Source organism: Miscanthus floridulus, chromosome 1 (genome assembly GCF_019320115.1).
Source record: "Miscanthus floridulus cultivar M001 chromosome 1, ASM1932011v1, whole genome shotgun sequence".
Taxonomy (NCBI): Eukaryota; Viridiplantae; Streptophyta; class Magnoliopsida; order Poales; family Poaceae; genus Miscanthus; species Miscanthus floridulus.
The window spans coordinates 202,134,473-202,161,451 of NC_089580.1; the positions used below are offsets into that span (position 1 = coordinate 202,134,473).

Sequence of the window (26,979 nt, forward strand, 5' to 3'; positions counted from 1 at the left end):
ATTGATATTGATTGCCCAAGACATGTTTGGTTCAGTGTTTAGGAAGAACACTGCCAAACCAGATTGTTTTAGTGGATGCATCTGTGTAGCATCTTGTGACAGGTAATAACTCATGATGCATCACAGTGAAAAGAGGTGGTGCTGGTCGACGCCGAAAGCTGATGGTGATCAGCCACTGCGCTTGAACTCCTTCCATTAAGTGTACCTGCCAAGCGAGTGGATTGGCTTCTCCAGGATTTGCCTACTTATCCTACGATCGGATGCATTGTTCACCAAATCATCACCGCCATGCATGGGTTCGACGTTCGTGGCAATTTTCTCCCCTAAAAGATGACCTCCCTCGTGCCCCTCAGCTTAAATCTTGCCCAAATTTCAGCCAAATACTAATAATTGTTTTACGAAGGAGATGAGGAAATTAGAACTAGAACTAGAATTGCATATTTGATATTTCAATGACGACGGATCACTTCCCAAGTCCTGAATTACTTACTCGTAATTATATAATTACTACTAACAAAAGAGCTGCTCTAGATCGACGCCGCGCCAAAAAGGGTCCAACGCCGGCGCCGCCGTCTCGTCTCGTCTCTAGACGCAGAAGCATCCACCGCCGCCGTAGTAGTACTTGCCGTCATCCTTGCCCTTCACCTGCTCGCCGACCTTCCTGACCGTGACCGTCGTGGCGGGCGCGCACGGCGTCCACTCGGCTGCCATCCTGACCCTGGCCCACCACCCGCCACCACCCTTGCGCTTCCTCCTCGCCATCACCGCCGCCGCGGCGGCCTCGTCGGCCAGGCGGCGGTTCTCGGCGCGGAGCCTCTGGATCTCAGCGCCCGCCACCCTGCGCTCGGCCTCCCATGCCGCCATGGCCTCGTAGCACTCGCGGTTACGGAGCTCCAGCCCGTACACCTGCGCCTGGAGCGCCTCGATCTTGCGTCCCAGCATGCACACGCGGTGGTCCTCGCGGAGCTTGACCACGAGGCGGGCCATCTCCGCGGCGCGGCGGCGCGCGTATCCCAGCTCGGCGACAGCCGCCGCGGCCTCGTCCTCGGCCGCCGACGCGCTGAACCCCAGGCGCGCGTTCTCGCCCAGCAGGACCAGACGCTCCGACTCCAGCACCTCCACCAGGCTCCCCTGCAGCTCGATCTTGCGCGCCGACTCCGCCGCGCGTCGCGACGCCTCGTCCGCCAGCACGTCGCGCTCCACCCACGCGGCCACCAGCTCCGCCACCACCAGCTCGGCGTCGGCAGTGGTGCTGCTGCCGCTGCAGGTGCTAGTGCCGCTGCTGACCCCGGCACCCGGCGGGTGCTGGTACGAGAGCGAGCTGTCGGCGTCGTCGGAGCAGCGGTCGTCCACATCCGAGGAGCCGCAGTCGGAGACGGCGGGGACCGGCAGCGAGGAGTGGTGCTTGTGGTGGAGGGTGGACAGCGACTGGGAGTAGCGGTCGGCCAGGCAGAGGTAGCGGCGGTGGAGGTCGCTGAGGAGGGACAGCAGCTGCGGCCGCTTGTGGTAGTAGTTCTCGGCGCGCTCGGCGAAGGAGTGCTCCGTGGGCGGCGCCTCGTCCACCGCCAGCTCGCGCACCCGCTGCTCGATGTCTGCAAGCCATTTTTTTTAAATCAAATTCAGAAGGCAAAGGAACCATTCATCAGTTTCAGTTTAAATATTTGACAAGGAAAAGAATTTCAGTAGGGATATTACTACGACCCATGGACTAGTTAAGACAATTAAAAAAACCAAATGTTGCTAGTAATGTCAATGATGAGGTAAAACAACGTCACTGCCCCCACATGTTATGATCAGAATAGTTAAACAGAAATGGGCACAACAAACTTATAAATTTCAATGATAATGATCAGAATAGTTCGTTCTTTTTTTTTAAAAAAAAAAGAAAGAAACGTTTAGGACAGTTGGTTGTAAGTTATAATTACCAGTACGTATATTTGAATTTTTGAGCGTGCTGTATTTGAATTTAAACATACAAAAGATGAGTGAGTGGGAGGGCGCGACAGTGCGATATGATATCTTTGTCCTGCCAACCTTTGCCCCAGCATTGACACGACGAGGATTTGTTTTTACAGGCAGGCGTACGCATGACGGATGGATCCGTTGACATGATTGTTAGACACCTTTTGTCACATCGAATGTTTGGTTTTTTAGTGCCTCCTTAAATTCACGTGCATGGAATGTTTAGATATTAATAAAAAATATTAAATATAGATTAATTATAAAACCAATTACAAAACTAATACGATGTTAAGCCAAATTAGTCTATCATTATCATATATTTACTGTAGCATCGCGTTGTCAAATCATAGGCTAATTAGACTTATAAGATTTGTCTCGTAAATTAGTCGTAAATTATGTAATTAGTCTATATTTAATACTCGATGTATATGTCTAAATATTTAATATGATAGAAATTTTAGGAATGCCGGTATAAACCAAGAGTACCAGCAGTAGCCATGCGGCTCAATTCAAACTTTGAAAATGAAGCGCTGTAGCAGGCAAGATGAAAAGCCTACGTAATGCCAAGCTAGGTACAGTAGCTCCTACTCCGTACCATGGTGCGAGACTGCATGGGGCATGGGCATGGCATTACGGAGCTGGGGCGTGAGGCCACGCAGGTCCGGGAATCCTGTGCGTCATGAATGCGAATCATCAAAAATTCAAAGGACGCCCGTGACCTCGTTTCCTGGTGTTCAGTGCTACAGTCACAAGCTGGAGTCCATGCTCCTTGTTCCACTCCACTTGTTTTCGCATGCAGAAGCAGAACGAACTCTTCCATGGTCGGTAGTAGGAGTGGGATTTAAACAGCGCAACTATGCAAGCAAAATCTACCGCGGCAATTAATTGCAAATGTTAAGGTAGTTTTTTAGTTTCCAAAATTTTTCAAGATTCTCCGTCACATCGAATCTTTGGACGCATATATGAAGCATTAAATATAAATAAAAAATAAAACTAATTATACAGTTTAGACGAAATTCACGAGACGAATCTTTTAAGCCTACTTAGGCTATGATTGAACACTAATTATCAAATAACAACGATGATACCGTAACACTTTCGTTGTTATTTGACAATTAGTGTCCAATCATAGTCTAATTAGGCTTAAAAGATTTCTCGTGAATTTCGTCTAAACTATGTAATTAGTTTTATTTTTTATTTATATTTAATGCTTCATGCATACGTCCAAAAATTCGATGTGACAGAAAATCTTAGAAAATTTTGCAAAATGAAGTGCAACTAAACATGCACTAAGTTCTTGCAATGTTAGAACTGCATGGAGACAGCAGCATCGATGCAGGATAAGGAAAAGAGAGGGAGGGTACTAGGGCAGAAAGCAGGAGCAAGCAAACAGACCTGCAATAGCCGCTTGGAGCCAAGGCGGGCACGTGGGCGAGCGGCAGCTCATCACACCCACAGGCGCCGACGCCGATTCCGCCTGCTCCGACTCCGTGTAGGAGCAGACGCCTGCCTGCTGCATGCAATGCAATGCAAGCAGAGACGCTGGCGCAAGACGCTGACGGGATTCGATTCCTGCGACGCGGTGCAGGACAGCAGGAGCCGCCACCGCCCGTTGCGACGCTCGCTGCCCTTCTCCTTCTCCTTCTCGTGCCCCGTGTCAGCAGACCTCGTCCCTTTGCTTGGACCCCGGACGATGCCACCTGACACAAGCCATAGCCGGATAGGTAAGCAAGCAATCTCACAGCTACTACCAGTGTCCTGTACTATAGGTATGCTGTACTGTACGTACGTATGTAACACGTATAAAATACCAGTGAGAGAGAAAACATTCGACTGTAGCGTCCTGTGCAACGTTGAAGCTTGAAACACAAAAAGACCAAAAGAGTAGACACGGTACCAACACGTCACGGCAAGCGAGGCGTCCTCACCCTTGCGATGGTCGGGGAGCATGGACGTGCCCTTGCAGAGAACACGAGGATGGAGTACGATCGATAAATAAAAGGCAGGCCGACGTGACCGGACGTCCTGCTGATGATCTGACTCGCCCTTGCCGTGCCGGTACGGTCCCGGCCTCCCGTCGGCTCTCCGTGACCACCACTAGTCCACTACTGTCTACTACTGCGGTGCCCGGTGGACGGTGGTAAAAACCCTCCCATACGCCCATGCCTTGCCCCAGGGTCGACTCCTTCCTCTATTCTTTCTACTACATGGTGCGAGTGGGGGCCGGCGTGTTGGAGTCAGTGTGCGTGTTTCCTGCGGTGAAAAAAAAAAGCGTGTCCTTGCATTGGCGGGGAGCATTTCAAATGGATGGCTTGGTACTTTGGTAGGTTCACCGTAACCCAAACAACAGCAATAGAGATACTACTCTTTTTATTACTGTGGCTGAGTGTATGTAAAAAACATGTAGCGATCCGGGAGAGAAAATATTATATCATCCGGTCGGGGAGTAGCTAACGGCTGGCTCTGCCAAACAAAATAAATAAACACCATGTCCATGTCCTCTACGAGCAGTAGTAGTGATTAGGGTTTAAAGTTTAGGACGTCACGTCGGAAATAATAAAATAAATTATAGAAGTCATCGATAATCCATAGAAGAATTTATTAAGTCTAATTAATTCATCATTAATATATATTACGGTAGCACACCATCGTGGAATTATGAACTAATTAGGTTTAAAAACTTCGTCTAGTAAATTAGTTGAAATCTATGTAATTACATCGTGGAATTATGGACTAATTAGATTTAAAAACTTCGTCGTAATCTACATAATTAGTTATTATTTAATCTATATTTAATACTCCGTACGGATATCTAAATATCCGTGACGGGGAATAAACTTTACGGAGAGAAGCTAACCAAAGCCTGAGCGGGCGGGGCAGCGGCATCAAGTACTACTGCTGCAGAGCACTGCAATTTTCATGCTCTATTACTGTCCTCTATACCTCCTAGTGCCTCCTACTCCTACACAGAATTTTACTGCTCCCCAGCCCCCCTGTAAAGAATAGTAATAACCCCCGTGGAAAATGAAAAAAAAAAAAGTGAACCTCCCACCAATCTGCAAAACCATCAACAGCACTGTTTACACTGCCTGGTAATAGTAATAGATGGCTTGCGAGGCACACGGCTCAGCTCAGCTCAGAGGTAAAACCTGCTACTGCTGTCCGCACACCAAGAACAAGAACATAGAAACAGATGATCCAAGAACTAGAAGAACAGAAGAAGAAAACGAAACTCAAGAAACGCAGCTTAACTTAAGAGGACGCAACGCAATGCAACTCGATTTCAAAAAGGGAAGGATTGGCGGTCGGCGAAGCAAGAACAAGAGAGATGGAGAGATCGCTAGTCTGCCTGCAAGACTGCACATAAAGAGCAAAGGGGAGGGAGTAAACACACGAGGTAGTAGGAGTAGATGGAGATGGACTTACGGCTCCGCAGTATTTTACAATGGAATGGAGGGGGCAGAGGCCAGCTATGGAGGAAGAGGAGAGGACTCCATTCCTTCTCCTTGCGAGGAAAGGAGCAGCAGCTGGGAATGGGGAGGAAGGAAGAAGAAGAGCAGCTCCTCGAGCACTTTTTTTATCTCTGTGTACTGTAGAGTGTGAACAAGCTGACAAGAAGGCGTCCCTCCTCTGCTGCTGCCTGTACTACTGGAAAGACGAGACGAAGAGAAGGGCCATCCCGCTACATGTAGTATCAGCGGGCGTCTAGCCGGCTATGCTACGGAACACACTGCACCCAGCCCATGAGATGATGAGACCATGACCCACTGGCCAGTGGCCACTGCTGCGCTCGTGACTCGCGACCTCCAAGCCACGCGATGCTGCGTCCCAACCTTAATCTCATCCGTCCAGGTGCCACGGAGGCAATGCGATTTGATTGATATATATATTTACAGAATAAGTTATTCTGTAGCCACCTCCATTTACCATAATTTTATATACTAATTTACGATAATGTCAATATATATTTACTATAGTTGGGTTACTATAACACATAGGGATATTTACCATAACGTTATAGTAAACCACTTAATAAAAAGTTACTATAATCTCATAAATTAACATAGTAATTATAGCAGCTCAAGGTGGCTACAAAATATGTTATTTTGTAGCCAGCTATAGAGTAGTTGTTCTATATATATATATATATATATATATATATATATATATATATATATATATATATATATAGTACTGTTCTGATTGTTTAATGCGACATGTCAAACTCACACGACTTGATCCTGTTACCAATTGAAAGGCTCGCCGGGATCTCAAATTTATGGAGAATAAATAAATATAAATAATCTAATTTCATTTCCAGATCTACTGCTGTAAATTATGATATGATCAGACGAGCGGACAGAGGGCCGGTTTAGCCTCTGCATATATATATATATATATATATATATATATATATATATGGAGAGGCTATTCAGTAGCCGGCTACAAAATAAGTTATTCTGTAGCTACCTCCATTTACTATAATTTTATATACTAATTTACCATAATATAAATACATATTTACGATAGTAGTTCTATATATAGAACTACTATCCTGTAGCTGGCTACAGAATAACTTATTCTGTAGCCACTTTGAGTTACGATAATTACTATGTTATTTTACGAGATTATAGTAACTCCTTACTAAGTGGTTTAATATAACGTTATGGTAAATATCCCCATGTGTTATAGTAACCCAACTATCGTAAATATGTATTGACATTATGGTAAATTAGTATATAAAATTATAGTAAATGGAGGTGGCTACAGAATAACTTATTTTGTAGCCGGCTACTGAATAGCCTCTCCCTATATATATATATATATATATAACTACTATCCTGTAGCTGGCTACAAAATAACTTATTCTATAGCCACTTTGAGTTACGATAATTACTATGTTAATTTACGAGATTATAGTAACTCCTTACTAAGTGGTTTAATATAACGTTATGGTAAATATCCCCCGTGTGTTATAGTAACCCAACTATCGTAAATATGTATTGACATTACGGTAAATTAGTATATAAAATTATGGTAAATGGAGGTGGCTACAAAATAACTTATTCTGTAGCCGGCTACTGAATAGCCTCTCCCATATATATATATATATATATATATATATATATATATATATATATATATAAATATAACAAACAACACACGCTACTGCACGGCAACAATTACACACAAAGCTACGAAAAAAGCCACTTTACATCCAAAAAATCCATCACTGGGTAGCCATTGCAGGATGTGCTAACAAACGTCTCAACACGAGTCTCGCAGTACCTATAAAAATGCCCAATGTCAGTCAGTCGAAAATCTGGGCAGAATGGTTCAGCATAGCCCACTTTATACTACTCTACTGCTATTTCTCTCCGGCATCCCTACTGGTGGTTTCAGTCTTCACGTTATCATCAGCATCCGCCTCAGGCTCGCACTGCCCGCTTTCAGGGCCAGAGACCTCCCCTGGGCTCCGTTTCTGACTATCCTCCACCGCGCCGTTGTCAGAATCCATTGGTGCCGCCCCTTCTTCTGGATCGCCACCGCTGCCACCGCCGTCGGTTTCTGGTGTCGCGGCAACCTGCACAGAGGAGTCCACAGCAACAATGTAGACATGCCATTGTTGGTATTCATACAGGCGGGCCCAGAATTTTTGGCCTGGGTATTCAAAATGTGGAGGGGTGTCAAATTGTTTTTAACTACCTAGACTCCTAAATCCTAATATTTGGCATGTATAACACCACATAGTTCTAATTGTATAATATATAGCAAGTATATAACACACAGTTGAGTATGATTTCATAAATTCAACATACCAAAGTAGAAACATACAGAATATATGGAGGCCATGAAACAACAAAATAGTAAGAAAACTTACAAATTATAAATACAACTTTCCGATACTAAAATTAAATTAGGGAATAGTAAATTAGACCAGGTAACTGTAAATTGGAGACTTGAGTAATTTGCACACAAACTCAATATCTCTTCATTCCAATTTAGAAGTGATTCACAAATCAAAGTAGCTGTAGTGCGGGTGTGAACTTGGTCCGCTGGCCTTACTGGGCCTTCGGGTGGGGGAGAAGAAAGGAGCAGAACATCTCGTTTTTGGGCTGATTGTTGTACAGGATATCCTGTTTTGACTGCATTTTCTTTTTTTCCCAATATATTTACATGTATACACTATATATACGATTTTTTTTGCCCAAAAAATTTGGGTATTCAACTGAATACCCTTGAATTACTGTAGGCCCGTCCCTGTCAACAAGTTATGGTCAAGAAGATGGTGGAGGTACCTGCTGCTCTTTGGGTTGAGCTGACGCGCCTTTTGAATCTTCCCTTCTCGTCCGCTTAACCTTTTCGGCAGGCTTAGAAGAAAACCTGGCATTTACTTCAGGTGGCAGGAGTTCTGAAGGTACAACTCCTTCGATCCCGTAGTCTGAAAACTGAAATGGAAATGGTGATCAATATCCATATTCATTCAATCTTTCACCCTACTAGCACTCAAGAATGAAACAATTACATTGCAAAGCTTCACATACCCGGGCAAATCCATCCAAGTCCTGCCTGGCTGAAAACCGTAGTCCTTTCCAGCAGTACACCTGTCACACAAAAGCTGCTCTTAGACCAATCTACTACCTATATGCAAATCAAACATGTAATGCTACTTCCCCAAAATCCAGTGCCCATGAAAAAATGGCCTCTTCTAAACTCTTTTCAATGTGCCTGGAGCCATCATAGTTTCCAAGGACATGTGACCAATGGCAGTATGTGCAAGTAGGATCAGGCCATCAGGAGGTTGTTTCAATGTTGTATTAGTTGAAGGCAAATGTTCCTATTTCAACATTTATCCATACATGCAAGCACAATACAGCTTTTATGGGAGTATACTCCATGAAAAGGTAATAAAAAACTAAGTGTCGATAAGACAATAAGTGCCAGCAGCTGTGTCTAACAAGACATCAATATTTTCAATAGCACTTAATTATAACAGCAGTCCAAGCTAAGGCTCTTCATGGAGAGCTCTGACAATTTGAACATAATTAGCTAGCAGGGTCCACCTGATCAACTCAATAGAAAGCTCGAGAAATACTTCCCATCGAGTAAATAATTTCCAAAAAAAAACAGTAATCGAGTGATTAGCATAGCTGAAATCAAACTTACCCGATTAGTTTTGTGGTGGTACTCCTCTTCAATTCCAGCAGATGGATCCATCTGCGTGTTAAGATAGGTACAACTGTAATTACAAGACTGTTTAAAACTTCGTTTACAGCAAAAGAATGAATGGTCAAAGTGCAAAAATAGCCATCAAGGTCGGTGCCATGTAACTTTCTATTAAAAAAAGATGCAAGAAAGCCAAAGTGCTTACATCTTCTGCAAGTGGTTTCCAATATTCCGTAATTGATGGCATGCGGACACGGTCAGGATCAGTCAAAACATTCTACAGCTCCAATAAAGATGTGAGTGGTTAGATTAAATGAAAGAAAATTGTACGACAGAAATAACCAGTAAAAGAATACAGAAGAAAAGAAGTAGCAATGCTCATAACTAAGGGAGAAGGGCCCTATATATAACTTGACATTTTTTCAAACAATGCAAAGAAAATCTAAACCTTAATTCAAGGGACAAGCATTACTTTATAGCGTTAATCACTTAGGGATGCCAAACTAGTTAGATATTTTTAGACTAGTCAACAAGTTCAAATTTAAAGAGGGGAACTAACAGAATGAAAATAGACTGGCACCAAGACTTGAAGTTATTTCTATATAAGTATTAAGTATATATATATAAAGGCAGAAATGGACAGTGGCGCAATGATTCTTGGAACATAAGAATATTTTTTAATATCAACGGCCCGAAACTATAAATTTGTGCTGACTTTATTCATAACTCGCACTATAGTGGGAAGATGTATGTCAACATACAGGCTTTTGTTCTGCCCATTTCCAAAGTTGGCTGAGCTCTTTGTTTCCCAGTCTCCACCTTGGCTTCCTACAATGCAAGAAAGCATGCAATATCACCTTTACTTCTGGTCATGGAAGCAAAGTATAAAAAGGAAGTAGAAATAATGAACACCAATCAGCTTTCAAAGTTGCAACATTAACGATTTAGATTTTGTGCAAAATATCCCCATGTTTTCTTTTACCTTAGCAGAGTCATAACATAAACTATAATATGATTGGACACGGTCTTTCTTAGATATAAGTTTAAGATTGACAATTTAATAATGCATACAATTCTGTTATTATAATTTCTCTCTTGTTAACCTTTCCTAGACAGATCTAGGCAAGTTTTGACGAGATAATCAATAGAAACAATTGACTGACAGTGAGCCCGGTGCCTTAAGCAAGTAGCATACCGTTTTCTACCTCCAGCCTGACCTGGTTTCTTCTCAAAGGGTGGTTTTTCAAATGCAAGACACCCATCTCGCTTCCACCAAACCTTTTCAAGATATAAAGGATGAGAACCATTGGTTGTGTAAGTTTCAACAATAAAGGTAAAAAAACTTGAACCATGTGCAGTAAAAAGCATACCCAATTTTTCTCCCGCTCAAGAATATGTTCAATGCTTTTCAGAAATTCCTTTCCTTTGGGGGGAATAATTTCCAGAAGCTTCTTAACATGCTCTTCACAAGAATTGATTTCCTCTTTCTGATTGAAGGGAAAATATACGGGACAAATTATTCACAGTTGAACCATGGTTTGAGAGCCATCAATAATGAAAGAACTAGCTTAGTCAGTTCAAACTATTCGAATATCATATTGTTCCTGCATACACTCCATGCAAACCACAACTTACTCTATGGAGCCACCTATTTTTATCCATATAAAAAGTAAATATTTGAATTTCTTTGGTGTAAGTGTAAGCCATGAAATCAGCAACTACTAAAAACTAGTGTTAAACCCACACAAAGCTTCAGGGATAGAAGTATAGAACATCTGTAACTGTAATGGATGAAACTTCGTATGGGATTTAAGGAGAGTAGCGAGGAAGAGCAAATTTTCCATGCATATGGATGAGATGGATATAATCTTGTCTTCACTTACGGAGCAGGAAGAATATGATTGAGTTCAGCTGGGCCGGAGATATGGGAGACAAAAGATGTATGCGGGGCATTGTTTTGGGAGAAAAAACAGTAACTTTATTAGTCAACTGAAGAGTACACGTTACCACTATTCTAGATTCTTTTGAGTGCATCTTGACATTTCTAAATGGAAGAACCTAAACCATCAGATAGTCCCCCAACACTTCACATGTTTTTGGACAACGGCACTTGATTATTGTTATTTAGGGTTTAACTTTCATGTATAAAGACTGGTGGGACAGTATCAAGCTGTGGACTATAAAAATATGTGTATATTTAGTATTTTACAGAACCCTTCTCTGCAGTCTAGTGATACAGGCACAAGATGCTTAAGAAGAAAAAAGGATTTCATGAGAACTGACAGTGGCAATATCGAACAACAAATATGTAGAAATGTTCATGTCAAGTATATAACTGCATAAGGGGGAAAAATGTCAAAGTCTCAGTGCTGACCATGCTCCCTGTTGGACCTTCTTTGTCATTTTTTCCAGGCGCCTGAGGAACAAAATAACTTTGTCAGCAGTCTGCACTTCAGTGACTATAACACACTAGTCAAATGAAATGAATAGCGGTAAAATGGTATTGTAACAGAAAAAGGGAATATTATAGTACATGCGCTCACACAAGTGCGCGTAGGTGTACAACATAGAAGATTAGCTTAAGCATTTTTATTAAATAGAATTTTGCCTTGTATGATTGCCTAATACATGCCGTCATTGCATCACCCCAACTTCCGAAGTTTATGTACCTTGAGATAGTCAAAAAATATAAGGCACTGAACAAGTATGTGGCGTCGAAAACTTGGGTCCTTCAACTGAAAGAATGGAATGATTATATCACAACTGTGAACAATAAAAGAAAAGTAGAGCAACCTGCCCAAAAGTTTTTACCTCCAAACCCATTAATTTACTGCTAGTCAGGTACTTAATATTGAAAGCGGCATCTTCCTCCTCGTTGAGATTGTTAAGTTTTCCATCATCATCGCTAAGAGGTTGAGCTTCAAATGTGCTCAACACAACCTGGAATGAAGTTAATTATTAACTTAGTATCAGATATTCAGAATGAGGCCACAGGACACAGTATTGCAAAGTGAACATAAATCATGTCACTGGAAGAAAATTGTATGAAAGGATGTACCGCCAAATTAGAAGAGAACTTTTGCCATTTTGCTGCATTTGTAGAAGTCAAAGCTGGGTTACTGAAATGTTCCTGGTACATAAATATTCAAGAAATGATCATTAAACAAAAAATGTAGAGTGTATGATATCTAGCGACAATTTCCAACTCCATAGAATAACCAGAAGTGCCAAATATCAACCTGTAGACTCCAGAGGGTCTTGTAGAAATTGAAATCAACAGAGATTCCTGAGAACGAAAGTATACATGAGGACGCAGCATTTAGGGAGACAGATTACAGATGTGAACAAAAAACAACTCATCTGCAGAGGTCACATGTAATAAACGAAATAAAACACTACAGTATTAACATAGATGAGTCATACTCACCATCCATAGCATCCTTTTCATACTTGGTTACATTTGACGTGTTGAAAACTCCTTTAATGTTGAGAGCTGTTAAAGTAGACAAACAAAATGAATGGTGTACATAGACACTTATACGTAGTTTACCCATAAGAGACCAACTACGTGAGAATGGTGAAAGGGATATACAATATGCAAACCTGAACGCTCCGATAATGGGAAAAAATGTGCTAGAAACATAATAATGCGCCCACAGAACACCACATCATTTGCCTGAGATATTTAAGAATGAAGGGAACATCAATGCTGGTTCAACAGGCATGAAATGCACCATGATGGCATTTGGGTCCCTAAATTCTTACTCCCTCCGTCCAGAAAAAAAAATGCAACTATGTGTTGCGTGCCAGCAAAAGTAGTTCACGTTTGACTAAATTTCTAATAAATACTATTCACATTTATGGCTTCAAAATAATTTATTATAAAAATACATTTCGTAATTAATCTAATGATATTTATTTGACATCATAAATATTGATATTTTTTTATCTATAAGTGATCGAACTTAAGATACAAAACCATGACACTGTGCTAGAATTGCATTCTTTCCTAGACGGAGGGAGTACCATAAAAGAAATGTCACCACTGTCATGCCCCCTGCATGTTAGGTGCCATGCGTAGCAAGTGACATAGGCAAGTTTTATGCTAATTAGGGAGATTTGGACCTTAAGTGGCACACCTAATAAGTTTAGGTGGTGCAATTTACTCTTCAGCCAAAAAAAGTGCTGGAAAAACTCCAGTTCATACAAAGAGTTGGTTCACGAAGTTCAAGATTTTGGTGATATCGTACAATCAATCATTTAGTTTAGAGCAAAGGATATTAGCAAATCTCTAACTTAACACACTTCACAGTTCAGTTTTGATTAATCAGTTTAATAGACCAGGTCGCTAGGAACTGAGCCGAGCTCAGTTGGTACGCCTACCACCCAGGTTCGTGTCCTTTTTTACTTCAATTTTGGTGTATATTTCTCCTTATTGGCAATGCCACATAGTTCCTCTTAGTTGTTTTTTTTTGGGGGGGGTGGGGTTGGGGGTGGGGAGGGGGTATTACTTTTTACATACAGGATAACTAAGTTAATCAGCTGGCTAACAAAATGGCCACTTAACCAAGATGAAATGTGGGAACAACAGTAAATCTAAACTTCAAAGAGTAGACACAACAAAACAACTGAATCTAACCTTCGATAGTCTGCGAAGAAGTTGGTTGCAAGTCCTTAGCATAACTAGTTTTCCACGTCCAAAAAGTTCTTGCTACAAACAACCCAAAACAATAATCGATCAGCAAAGTTACAAACATGCATCTTCTGTACTTAACCAGAACTAACCAAACAGAATAAGGATCACAATTACCTTCCCCAGTACATCTTGTTGGCTCTCAATATAACCAAAGATATCTTTGCAGTCTTTGATTGTTGACATTTCAGTTAGGTCTTCTAACAGCTGGAATACCATACCACCCTCAACATGCCCTCTTTCGCAAAGATAAAGCACAATATCTATCATGGAAGAACATTGTTTTCTCAGAACAGAAACTAATGCTACACAGGCACCAAATAGTGTTCAAGAAAAAAAGAGAAAGTGATGCCATAAGGTCCTCAGATAGGTATGGATTCGAACAAAGAATGTTGGAAGAACTGCAACTGACCAAGAAGGCGAGTTATCAGGCAGTTACTTTCTCCACTATCCAAGGAATTCCCATATTGCATGATCTTTTTACCCGATTGGACTGCAGATGACTAAGAATACAGATATAATAAAAACAGAATCAGCAATCAATGTTGGTTTCTAAGATTGCAAATGAAATATGGAAATACACTCTCCATATAAAACAGAATCAGCAATCAATGTAATTTTCTAGGATTGCAAATAAAAATGCAGCCACACCTTCCGTTTTCTTTTAGAAATAATCATTAAAACCCTACTGCTCAGAACCATAGTATTCCTAACGATGCAATGACCCAGAACAATGCACGCTCCCTAACCAATTTATCAAGTGAGATCAAAGGACAGTGTAGCCACATAGAAAGTTACCACAAGCTCCTGCAGCAATGTTCGAAGAGCATTTTCCAAGGATTGGTTCTCCTCTAGAACCAACACGGTTTCCTTCTGTGAAATGAGATATGCGTGTCAAATCAGATGATTAACTGAACTAAACGACAAGTCAAATCAGATAGGTAGGTTACCTAAAACACAAGCAAATAAAATAGAGGAAAATGATAACATGAATCACTAACAGTTCATCATCAAATCAAGATTCACAAATGCCAGATTGAACGTAGATACCTGAGGTTTAATTGCTTCCTGAACTGTCTGAAGGGAAAATGTTTCTGGGGGTTCATTCCTAGACAACGCGCTCCGGAAAACTCCCTGAAAAGAGCAAAGAGATCACATTTCACAACCCCTAGCTACGCCACTACTAACAGTTTTTCCAACGCCTCGATGGAAGCTCCATGGTGATTTGCAGTGCATGAATTTTCTACTATGACTGCACAGCTAGGGTTCATGAACAGGATGAGAGGGAGGGAGTGGGAGCTCACGATGATGCGGTCGCGGTCGGCGTGGCTGGAGACGGCGGCGGTGGGTGGAGGGGAGGGAGCCGGCCGGTCCTTCGACAGGAGGATACGGAGGCCAGCGTTCGACGCCGGCGGCGGCGAGGGCTCCGCCATGGTGAAGTGGGCGGTAAGGCTTGCCCGGTTGATTTGGGGAGATCTAACAGGCGCCTAGAGAGGAGCGGCCCTTTGACGCGGTGCCGGAAGAGCGGCGGCAAGCCCCGGACGAGAAAATTGCTATAATGGTACTCCAAAGAACTGGCTTCGCTAAAGAAGTGGCTTCGCTAAAATAGGAATCCTAACATTTGCTTCTTTAAAATAGAACTCTAAACATTAATAATTTGTTTTCCATGACATTTTGATACTTTTAATTATATTTGAGTTATTAAATACGTGTATTTTTCTTTAATGACCGTATTACCCTTTTGTCTAATCTCATCTATCAATTCATCTACCTGTACGGAAACAAACGAGACCGACGTCTTCCTCTCCGTCACGTACGAGACGCGCCGCCGCCCGCTGCTCGCCCTCCACCCGGAGTTCCTCCTCGTGTTCCTGCTCCTCCAGTCCGGCGCCGCTGAGGCCCTCGGCAACTCCGGAGATGACGCGGGGGGCGTGTGGGAGGTGAGGGGCGGCACGCGCACTCGCCTCGTGCCGGACCCAGCCTGGACCTCCTATCTCATCGCTGGGGCGGATCGAAGCGGGAGGACGAGGATGAAAAGGCGGGAGGCGGCCCTGAGAACCTGGCCGATGTTGTTGTCCAGCTGCTGCTCCCCGACGGATACCCTCATAGCGTCAGCAGCGACTACCTGAACTACTCGCTCTGGCGCGGCATGTAGGGCGTGGCGAGCCAGATCAGCGGGGTACTTTCCACACAGGTAGTGGAGCTCATCTCATCTGAGCGTTTATCGCAATTCTTTCAAGCAGATAGGTAAAGACAACTACCAGCCGCCGCCCCTCCTTCCCTCCCCACGCCGCCTTCTCCTCTCCATGGATGGAGAGCCTCCGCCCGACGGAGTCCGTGGAGGGCCGTCGGCCATGGACAACGAAGCTACACCTGGTGCCCTAGACGAGGCTGCGCCTAGTGCCCTGGTCGCGGCGGCGCGTGGAGGGCTCGACGTCGCTCCTGGTGGCCATCTCGCGGCGCTAGGAGAGCTGGCCGCGGCGCCTGAAGGCCATCCCGTCGAGGTTGGTGCTGGAGGCCTGGTCATGGCTGATGGTGGTCTGGCCACAGCTACTAGTGCCCTGGCGCGGCTCCTGGTGTTCTGGCCGCACAGGCTGGAGCAGCTGATGGCCTTCCACAGCTTGCCATGGAGAACACCAACAATGCTGTAGTCCTAGCAAGAGCACTGCTGCCTGCTACTCCTCTTCCGGCAATAGAGTACAACCTTCCTGTTCTTCAAGTGGAAAGGTAGTGATAACTTATTTATTTGGGATACATGTGAATTTATTAGGGCGTTAACCACAGTACTCACCCATCACTTTTTTTATATGACATTAGGTATCAATTTGCCACAATTTTAGGGCTATAGTGTGAAGGGTGTCGTATATGCAAGCGTAGTGTAGTGTATACATAATTTTTCTTGAGAGCTGCTAGCTTTGGCTTGTTGGTGCACAGCTCATAAAAGTAACCTGTACTTGTAATATGTTTGCTTGTCATTTATATTAAATAAAATCAAAGTTGTTGTTGGATCTGAAGTATTTATAGTTATCTTCTTCCTGTCTACTTTATGTCGCTATTATGCAGTTCCCAAATAAATAATTAGTGCACATCATTTATATTAAACATATAATTAGTGCTTGTTTTATTACACTGATATGTCCCTATTATGCAGTTCCCAAATAAATAATGTGGAAAATATGGAAAGAGTTGATTGGGCTACCATATAAATAGTTGAGACTCATGATGATGAAGGTCGAATTCAACTTATTAGTGAGAGTCAGATGTGTGAGATTTTAGGCTTGGCAGATGAGGGCACACCAAATATACCTATACAGGGATTTGATCGTCTAATGGATGAACAAGGCAATGATAATGACCGTGGGGAAGATGTTGATGGTGTTGCCATTCCTACTAATGACGACGTACCAGGTGAGGTGGTCATTTCATATGACAAGAACAACCCATGCATGGAGGTAGGGACACAGTACCCAACAATAGAAGAGTTTAAGCTGGCAGTTCACCAATTCGCCATCAAGAAGGAGTTCCATTTAGGAGTAGAGAAGTCATGTAAGAAGAGATATAGGGCTTATTGCAAGTCTGGTGATGAGATGACTGGCCCTTGACCTTGGAAGATAAATGGCAACAAATTGGATGGTTGCGCAACTGTGGAGGTGAATAATTTTTTGTATGACTTCATTCATTGTTCTTGTTATGTAAATTAATATCATTTTTTTGTTTTGCAGGTAACCGTTTTAGTTGATAAACATGAATGTGTGTCTAGCCAGAGGATGCAGGTTACAACTCCAAGTTGCAAGTGGGTATGTAGCAAGGTTGTGGATATCCTTAGAGTTCAACCAAACATTGGTACTAAGGAACTGCAAACGAGGTTGGAGAATGATCTGAATAATAAATGTACAATTGGTTATGACACTGTATGGCGGGGTAAACAAAGAGCTCTTGAGCAGGTTTATGGCAAATGGTCAGAAAGTTTTGAGCTATTATTTAGGTGGATGGCCGAGGTGATGAAGCGGAGTCATAGGAGTGTCGTTGAGATTGATGTTCTTAAGGTGGATGGTGAGGTATATTTCCACCGTTTTTTCTGTATCCTTAAACCATGCATTGATGGTTTCTTGGAAGGTTGTAGGCCTCATTTGAGCGTAGATGCTACAGCACTTAATGGGAGGTGGAATGGTCACTTGGCTGCAGCTGTAGTAGTTGATGGTCATAATTGGATGTATCCAGTGGCTTATGGCTTCATGGCTTAGGAAACAACAGACAACTGGACTTGGTTCATGGAACAATTGAAGAAAGCTATAGGTGATCCTCCACTCCTTGCTGTTTGTTCTGATGCTTGCAAGGGCTTAGAGAACGCAGTGAATAATGTATTCCCCAAGGCAGAGCAAAGGGAATGCTTTTATCATATGGTCAGAAACTTCAAGAAAAGATTTAGAGGGTTTGGCCAGATATATCCTGCTGCAAGGGCTTACAGAGAGGATATTTTCTATGACAATATAGCAAAAATGTTAACTGAATCAGCTGCAGCAGTGCAATGGTTATAGGCCAATCATAAGCTATTATGGTATAGGTGTGGTTTCAATCCAGAAATTAAGTGTGACTACATAACTAGTAACATTGCTGAGTCATTTAATAACTGGATTAGAGACCATAAGGACTTACCGGTTGCTGACCTTGCTGATAAGATCAGAGAAATTATCATGGTACTGTGGAACAAGAGAAGAATTATTGCATACAGGCTACTTGAAGGCAGGATACTCCCAGCTATTATGGTTCAGCTAAGAGCAAACACTAGAGGTTTGGGACACTTGAAAATTGTGGCATGTTCTAACTGGAGTGCAGATGTGTGGGACCATAGCGGCGCCGTTTCTATGAGGCATATTGTCAAGTTACGCCAGAGGACATGTACTTGTCTTGAATGGCAGCACACTGGTAAGCCATGTCAACATGTATTGGCCTATGTAACCCGTGAAAGGGGAGTGAATATAGAACAGTTCGTGCATGACTACTACTCTGTGAATAGATTCAGGGCTGCTTATGGTAGAAAAATTGAGCCAATGATAGATAAAACACAATGGCCACAAGTCGACCTACCATTCTTAGTTGGTGCACCTCTGGCTAAATTACCTGTTGGAAGACAGAGGAAACTAAGAATTAAGAGATGGGAGGAAGGTGGACACAGGAAGAAAGGTAAATATACCAATGAGGGTGAAGGTGAGAAGGGATGTGACAACGACACTATTCCAACAAATGCAAAGGGATAGAAGATGATCAGAGGACCTATGACTTGCAAAAGATGCGGAGAAAAAAGGTCACAGGCAAGCTAGTGCCAAGTGCCCTTACAATGGGACTAAAAAAAGAGGTAATAAGTTTTTTCTTTATCAAGAAACAAAAATGAACATGCCTATACTAATTTAATTCATTACTTGTAGCAAGCGTAGGCAACCTAGGAAGAATATGACAAAAGAAAGGCCCGCAGAATCTAGCACCCCACGAAGGCCGACTAGAGAAGAAATCCTACGGGATAGTCCAGGAAGGGTCACTAGAAGGTAAGGAATATTAACACATTTACTATACAGTTATTTTTCCATACATCTAATTGTCGATCTTATTTTTGTGCAGCAAGCTTACGATGTTATTTGAAGATGGCACATCTTCACAAACTGACAACATCACTAGCCCCGTGAGGATGCCTACCGTGGTGCCGCCAAAAAAGATGACTCCAAAGAGAAAGCTACACATTGGATGATGAGTTAATTTAGTTGTGATGAGATGTAAACTCAAGATTTATTTCATATGACTTTGATCTCGTTTGGAACTACATTATTGTCTTCTGAGATGAACATGTTTATGTTGTATATGCTACAAACATGGTTTTACGAGATGAACTTGTTTGTGCTAAATTCTTGTTATTATATATTGCTTATAATTGTGTACGAATCACTTTGTTAATTCATGCTGTTATATAACTGTACATGACGGCAAGCCAGCCATGACTACGGCCAGCGACCCAGGCCAGCACGGTCGGCCAGACAGCCACCACGGCAACCAGCAAGCTAGCCAGCACGGCAGCTAGTAAGCCAGCCAGCACGGGCCAGCCACCACGGCAACAAGGCAGCTAGCCCAGGCCAGCAAGTAGCGGCAGCTACCAAAGCCACGCACGATGTTTAATGACTCAAGGGTAAACTAGTCATTTCAGAGAACAAATACATATATTTAGATAAAAAAAGAGATTAAAAAGGACCAAATGTCATGAAAAACAAGAAACACATGTTTGAAGTCCTATTTTAAAAAAGCAAACGTTAGGATTCCTATTTTAACGAAACGACTTCTTTGAAGTCCCATTATAGCAAATTTCTCGCCCCAGACGGCAGCAGCGGCGACGAACAGACTACGATACGAGCACGGATGCTCGCAGTCGCAGAGCAGAAGGAACAGATGCGCCGTGCGCGGCAGACCGGCCGAGGAGCTGAGGAAGGAGAAGCGCAAGGCAGATGGACCGCGCACCTGAGCTGTGCATGGTTTGCGGCCCATAACTGACTCCAGGCCCAGGTTGTAATCACGTATGGAAACGGTCCAGTTCAAAAGCTATCTTTCCCGTTGGGCATTTCTTTTTTTTTCATTAAAAATGCACAAAGATGTCACAAAAAAAAAACAGGGAAGTGTTTCAGTTCTTGCAGGTAGAATTTTTCGTAAATTTCAAATAACTACCAGGCTTGTGTGATTGTCAATGCGTAATAAAAAGATAGCTAAGGTCGCTAATCTATTTGTTTAGAAGAATGCGTTCACGAGAGAATCACACAAAGACCGGAAAACGGTTGGTGTACCAATGGTAAATCGGTAATCTTTTGAAGATAGTAAAACATTATGACACATTCTACAGAAGCAGAGTCAGATATTTTCTGAGAATTCTGTATGCGAAGGGTATAGTTCTTAACCCATTGCCATGTGCAGTACAACACCAAATAAGCAGAAACATTAAGCGCAAGGATGATAAGCTCCAATCATACCAAAAACACAAACACACAGCTATGCTAACAGAAGACAACAATCTCTGAATGTTGATACTACCCTTCACTGCTGGCGATGATTCAGAGCAATTGCTGAGCAACAGCAGACTGTCCAGGTTTACACATCATTGGCAATAATCTTTACATGCTAGATCAATAACAAGTACAAAAATAAGCAGCAAAAATACACACAGGAAGGTCATTTGAGTACCAGATGAACTAACATACACCCACAAAGTGGACTAGTAATTTACTAGATGCTTCGTTCGAAAAACAAAATGTGACATACAATTTGCTCCATAAGAATTTGTTTCAAGTCAGAGAAGATAGGGAAAACCACAAAATTGAAAATAGGAAACTAGTTAATTCAGATCAGATAAGGTTAGAGGCACAACCATCTATTACATAATTACCAACTTATCAACAGGCTCAGCCCCAAACGAAGAAGAATGTTTCATTGGAAAGTTCATTTATATACAACAGTTCACGATTGAACTGCATCCCAAAACATTCTGATAAACTATATGCTAACACAACTAGACCCTAGGAGCCATTGAAGTTGTCCCAACAGTAGGCTCCATGACATGTAGAGAAGAAAGCAAGTAAATAATCCAAGGTTAAGTAACTGGAGTCAGTTTTGTTAACCAAACAGTAATGTTGTATTGTTAATTTAGCAATCTTCAAAATATATAAACACAACTAGAAAGGTGTTCAACTAGAACGGTGTTGCCATAGAGCACGATTTAGCACAACTCCGGCTCCTTGCTAAGGTGCGCGGAGGAGATAGAGCTGGTGAGGCAAAAATAAAATAGTGCATTTACTAGCTCCTAGTTCATTTTGAGAAGAAAGACAAAATGGCTCCTTGCTAGTGCACGGAGAAGCTGGAGCCGAGCCAGCAGGACCTCCACCAAATGGGGCCTGTAAGAGGATCCATGAAACAAAATGAAGATAGGCATAGAAGTGAAGCATGCAGCTATACTAGTTGCTGTTTGATGAAATCAACACACTGCAATGTCTTCAGACTGTACCCAGCCTTGTAGCCTTGTCTAAATCAAACCTCAGAGATATTGCAGACAAAGTAGCAGTCACATTCATGAACAAATTTCAACAAGAAATGCTACAAACATTAGTATCTTGCTACACAGACCATTCTACATCGTATCTCTAAGCCCAAAAAATAGATAGGCTACCAAACAAATAACTCCCATCATCTGGAGAAAAGTTCAGGGTAAATATTTAGTGGCCCACAACCACACCAGAGAACCATACATTTATGCATCACTGGTAAAATACCCCAAAAAATCTGTGTAGTCAACAAACAACAATTTTACATGCTTCATGACCATTAAAAAGAAAGGTAAAGCGAAAATGCTCAGAGGAAAACTGCAGAGGTTGCATGGTCACATTCATACAAGTTCCAATAGGAATGATTGAGACATTAGTATGTCACTGTGTGGAAACAATTGGATTGATTTAGAGCAATGTAATCCACACCAGACTGCCTACCAGATATAACTCCAGGGGAGAAATTCTACACATTTCTACTGTTGCACAGGCTTGCACTTGCACCTCGATTTGTGGGAAGAACAATGCACCATAATTTTGTAAACTACGGCAGTCCACAAGATCCATGTTTTGCAGTAACAAGGCAAGCATCATTTCAGTTTTAACACATCGAGAGCGTATTCATTCGTAACTTAATTTTCCTTTCCCCAAAGGAAATACATAGAGAGAATCAGACGCGACACACATAAAAAGGTGCATACAGTTACAGTGTATACTGCACAATTCCAAGCAATCATGCACTTTGTTATTACGAATCCTTTGGCTGCCCCCGGTAAGACCAAAGACGGATCCCCAGCCCTAATTCTTACCGGCGCCGTACTCGTCGGCGTCGTGGATGATGACGTAGCCGGCCTTCTTGGGGCTCTCGGAGTCGGACAGCTGGTCCTCGTCGTCGCTGTTGACGTCGTCGTCGTAGCCGGAGGCGCAGGTGGAGGCGAGGAGCGACCAGACGAGGTACATGGACGCGGCGGTGAGGGCGCCGCAGCCGAAGCCGAAAAGAAGGCCGGAGACGACGACGAGGATGTCCTTGGCGCGGTCCTGGACGGACGAGACGGCGACCTCCGGCTCGGCGGAGGGGAGGGCCACGGGGCGGCGGATCTGGTGCGGGCCGAGGCGGCGGACGCGGAGGACGGTGACGACGGTGGTGGTGAGCGGCGTGGGGTTGGTAGGGTCCGGGTTGGGCCTGGAGAGGGATGAGAAGGAGACGAGGAGCGTCTGCGCGTGGCCGCACGGGCGCGCGTCGGCGACGAGGGACGCCGCCAGGACGGCGGCAGCCAGGAGGAGGAGCTTGCCCGCGGCGGCCATGGCAGCAATGACGCGTCGGATTTCGGGGCAATCGGGGGAAAGGGGAAGAAGGCCGGATTGCCGGAAGGGGGTGTCGTGTTGGTTGGGGAAAGGGGAAATTTTAGGAGGCTGGGGACGTTTGACTTGACTCGGCGGGGTTGGGGCAACTGCCGTGCGGTGCCAGCACGAGACGAGGTCCCCGTCTTCGCGTGGGACCGAACGACGGCATTTTTATGATTTGGTCCTTGTACTCTCGGATTATATAATCTTGTAACGTGTGGTCATCTAGTCAACGGTCAGAGAGGATTAGAGGGGCCTCCTTTCTCTCTGACGGCGTGTTCGGTGACAAGATTTTTTTTTTCTTAATAATTTCGGTGGCAGGAATGAGAAGGCTCCATCTCATGCTTAAATTCTTTGGGTTTAAACTGTTTAAGTTTAGCTTAAATAAATCTACCAAAAAATTATCACTGATCTTTGATGCCATTTGTTTACCTGCGGTGATTTGAACGATAGTCATAACAATGTTTATTGTCGCTATCTGCAAGAGCAAAGGTGCTCATGGACACTTTCCCTTAGGATGTCAACTTCGGGGTGTTGCCCTCCGTCAATGATTGTGGAGAGGAAATTAGGTGTCCAACTTTATGTATCAAGTGTTGAAGGTGTTGAATCTATAGGCTGTGTTGTACCAAACGATTTAATCATCTATATTCTTTTATCGTTTCATATGTGTTTCTTTCTAGGTCTAGGACGGTAGATCTTGTGACGTGTGTAGTGCTTTGGGGGTAAAGGTCGGTAGATTCAATACGATGACTTCTTGATCGCCCTACAGAGTAAAGACTCACTAGTACAGTTCAAAAAAAAGACTCACTGGTGTGCTTTGTGTAGTCTTAGGTGCCACCATCGTATTGGGGGGTTAGTAGAAAATCATATACACCAATATTATTGTTTCAAAATTTCTAGAGCCTGATCCAGTACCTCTTCTTGACCATTCGGTCTTTATACGATGCCATTGATTTTGGAAGCTTTGAAGGAGAAGGATTATTTAAGCCATCTAAAGATTAATAAGGCTAGTCTCCGTGAAAGTTTTATAGCTCTGTTCTTAAAATTCCCTGATGTTGAAAACAGTGTAAACAAATTTCGTTCTCAATTCCCCATGAAATTCATTTCATCCCATAAAACTATTTTCATCTCTCTCCTCATTTAAACTATGCCATACTAGCTTATTTAATGCCTATGAAACTCCTATTGAGGCTGTGTGGCAGAAGTGCCTAATCTAATGTCTCTCAGGACTGCTCGTCTTCCGTTAGACACCAAACACCCAAAGGAGCACACTAAATTACTCGGTTCCGTCGGGCACACCACAGGGAGAACCCAAAAATCCACATTTTTGCCATCAGGATCACAAATGAGAAAATAAAGTTTACATCAATCTTAACAATTTCTTACATCACTTTTAATACCGCATCAGAGTATAATAGTAATTGTATAACAGCGGAATGTAATCATATTATCTAAGTATAATATTTATTATTTATAATAGCGAAACATGAACATGTTATCAGAGTTATGAACAATTTAATTTAACAGCGGAATATAAAACATGTGATCAGAATTACAGCGAAAATAATTATCTAATCATGACATGATAAAGCATTGATATGTAAACTATAACAACGGATTATAAAACTTTCATTTATAAAAAACATTTGGTGAGAGTTACAAATAAAAACTACGATCGCAGCGTAAAGAAAATCATCTCTGAGCCCTCCAAGAGGAATCTCACACACAAAGGTCAACTCTAGCCTCCACCTGTCATCTACAACAGAGAGAATAAAACACTGAGTATTCAATTATACTCAGCAAGACTTACCCCACAGGAGAAAAGAAAAGACTCCAAAGATATGCAAGGCTATCTGGCTTGTGGGTTTATTGCATCTCCACGAAGCATTATTAATTGTGCGTCCTTATATTCGATTTTTATTAATAGACGTATTGATTCATTAACTAATCATTCTATCTAAGCACCTATGCTACTTTCAAGCAGGTGGTAAGCAATCAGATTTCCTTTTTCATTCCATCTTTCATCTTTTAGTTCTTACTACGGTGCTAGAGTTAAGACAAGTCATACCGGAACGCTAGTGATTCGCGAATCAATGTCCCCAGCTGGATACCCAAAAACACACACCCCGCTTGTACCCAAGGCACAAGCAGGACGAACCCATCACCCTCCTGTCCTGGGTGTCTAGGTCCTCATTCTAACTGGGACTCCAAGCCCCCGCCCCTGAGTCCCGGACTTAGTGCGGTGCAAGGACCTTATAACCCAAAAACCATCCTGACAGTCGGTCCAAAAAGAGCCAAATCCACGATAAGAGAGCAACAAGTCTTCCAAGCTCCCATATCCAAGTATATGCTCGGGATAATAAGTCTGTGACTTGCCTAGCATCTTATGCAATGGTCGGCCCTTAACCGACACAGACAGGGAAAGCAGTGTAACCAAGCTATGCCCCACGTCTACGGTGACACAACCTCTTACACCCACCAATACTCAAACCATATCCCTACTCGATCATTATTTTTCTTTCCACCATTTATATTTTCCAAGTGATAATAATACAGTAATATATTTCCTATATCTCGTGAGTGATAGGCAATCACTCAACTTCTACCAGAGTCCTGTAGCATAGCAATCTACATGATCTTATCATACTAGTAAGACTCATGGGATAAAGATATATATACATGTGGGTTTCATTCAACTTCTTAAAACTTAATGCATGAATATAATTTGAAGTGCAAAAAAGTAGTGGTTATGCACCGGGGCTTGCCTGGGCAAAATATAACCAAAAGTTAACATTCCATCTTGGCGTCACGATCCTTGGCACCATCTTTTCATCTACTCCAGTTGATATCATCAATCCACCGTCGTTCCTATTATGATATGTCTTGATGCAAATGCATAAATGTAAATAATCAATGATAGCCCAAATTCTTAGAAATCCAGTCACGCCTCCAAAAGTACCATTTCTCCAGCAACTCCCAATGACTCCACGATCCATCGATGTCCCTCCATCGGCGTCCCCGACAAACTCCTACTGGTAGTTCAGATCCTCGGCATCAAACTCACGGTACTTGGCAAACAGACACAAATAAATATTCACATAAATTCAAATGCATTCCAAAAATTATAAAACTTTATGGATAGGTAGGGATCAATTTTAGATGAATTTAGGAAGAAGAAGTGACGGAATCGGAGTTAGCATGGCGGAGATATTAATTGTGCAAGGTGGCCGCTAATAATCACGAGGAGAGAAAATGAAATGTGATTAGTGGCCATGTGCTGCTGTTGGTTTATTAGAAAGAAAAAAAAGAATAAACAAATGAATAGAGTGGATTAGTGGCTCATGGCCACAGCTGTTCGTGAGGGGAGCTGTGGCCTTGGCTTTATCGTGGTGCACTTCTGTGGGCCCAGAGAGAAGAGAGTGGAGGAGCTAGCTGTTGCTATTGGTTAAGGAACAAACAGAGTGGGAGGGAGAAATACAGGAGCGTTCGTGCTCCTCACGCTCGTCCGCCAAGGTAGCTCTCTAGAGCTTTGGCATCCAACGATTTCAACCACGACTTCCAAATCGAAGGGCATGGGGAGGTAGGGGATGTATGTGGACTATCTAACTTGGTCTATTGCAGCTCGAGGAAGGAGATCGACGAGGCACACTTCTCTCTATGCACGAACAGAGGAGGAAGGAGAAGAGCGAGGAGTGGGCAGCTGTAGAGCTGAGCAGCTCAGCGTGGTTGGTGTGGTAGCTGGCG

At 42.9% G+C, this 26,979-nt stretch overlaps 3 protein-coding genes across 3 annotated transcripts; all 3 read right to left on the reverse strand.

Moving 5' to 3' along the window:
- Positions 1–426: 426 nt before the first annotated feature.
- LOC136509520 (kinase-interacting family protein-like) lies at positions 427–5,641 on the reverse strand. Its single transcript, XM_066504289.1, has 3 exons — positions 5,389–5,641; positions 3,358–3,662; positions 427–1,592 (listed from the first exon to the last, which is right to left on the reverse strand). The coding sequence occupies exons 2-3, from the start codon at positions 3,479–3,481 to the stop codon at positions 586–588; spliced, it is 1,131 nt and encodes a 376-aa protein (XP_066360386.1). The 5' UTR covers positions 3,482–3,662; positions 5,389–5,641; the 3' UTR covers positions 427–585.
- A 1,491-nt stretch (positions 5,642–7,132) lies between these two features.
- Positions 7,133–20,286, reverse strand: LOC136509530 (THO complex subunit 1-like). The gene is made up of 22 exons (XM_066504298.1): positions 20,177–20,286; positions 15,127–15,356; positions 14,873–14,956; positions 14,621–14,695; positions 14,235–14,325; positions 13,940–14,085; positions 13,769–13,840; positions 12,733–12,805; positions 12,557–12,622; positions 12,369–12,415; positions 12,188–12,259; positions 11,941–12,069; positions 11,799–11,864; positions 11,504–11,545; positions 10,500–10,616; positions 10,325–10,407; positions 9,891–9,957; positions 9,335–9,406; positions 9,130–9,180; positions 8,508–8,567; positions 8,262–8,411; positions 7,133–7,546 (listed from the first exon to the last, which is right to left on the reverse strand). The coding sequence occupies exons 2-22, from the start codon at positions 15,253–15,255 to the stop codon at positions 7,331–7,333; spliced, it is 1,908 nt and encodes a 635-aa protein (XP_066360395.1). The 5' UTR covers positions 15,256–15,356; positions 20,177–20,286; the 3' UTR covers positions 7,133–7,330.
- A 2,173-nt stretch (positions 20,287–22,459) lies between these two features.
- LOC136509537 (uncharacterized) lies at positions 22,460–23,327 on the reverse strand. Its single transcript, XM_066504306.1, has one exon. It carries the CDS (start codon positions 23,194–23,196, stop codon positions 22,690–22,692), a length of 507 nt encoding a protein of 168 aa, XP_066360403.1. The 5' UTR covers positions 23,197–23,327; the 3' UTR covers positions 22,460–22,689.
- Between the last annotated feature and the right edge of the window lie 3,652 nt (positions 23,328–26,979).

Bases quoted from the DNA above. Each gene is read 5' to 3' on its own strand.
- LOC136509520 (XM_066504289.1), bottom strand. From the start codon at position 3,481: ATGCAGCAGGCAGGCGTCTGCTCCTACACGGAGTCGGAGCAGGCGGAA. The intron at 1,593-3,357 runs GTCTGTTTGCTT...AATGGCTTGCAG, and splicing joins GCTCCAAGCGGCTATTGCAG to ACATCGAGCAGCGGGTGCGC.
- LOC136509530 (XM_066504298.1), bottom strand. From the start codon at position 15,255: ATGGCGGAGCCCTCGCCGCCGCCGGCGTCGAACGCTGGCCTCCGTATC. The intron at 12,806-13,768 runs GTTAGATTCAGT...TAAATATCTCAG, and splicing joins TTCTTCGCAGACTATCGAAG to GCAAATGATGTGGTGTTCTG. The intron at 9,958-10,324 runs GTATGCTACTTG...CTTGCATTGTAG, and splicing joins CAGGCTGGAGGTAGAAAACG to GAAGCCAAGGTGGAGACTGG.
- LOC136509537 (XM_066504306.1), bottom strand. From the start codon at position 23,196: ATGGCCGCCGCGGGCAAGCTCCTCCTCCTGGCTGCCGCCGTCCTGGCG.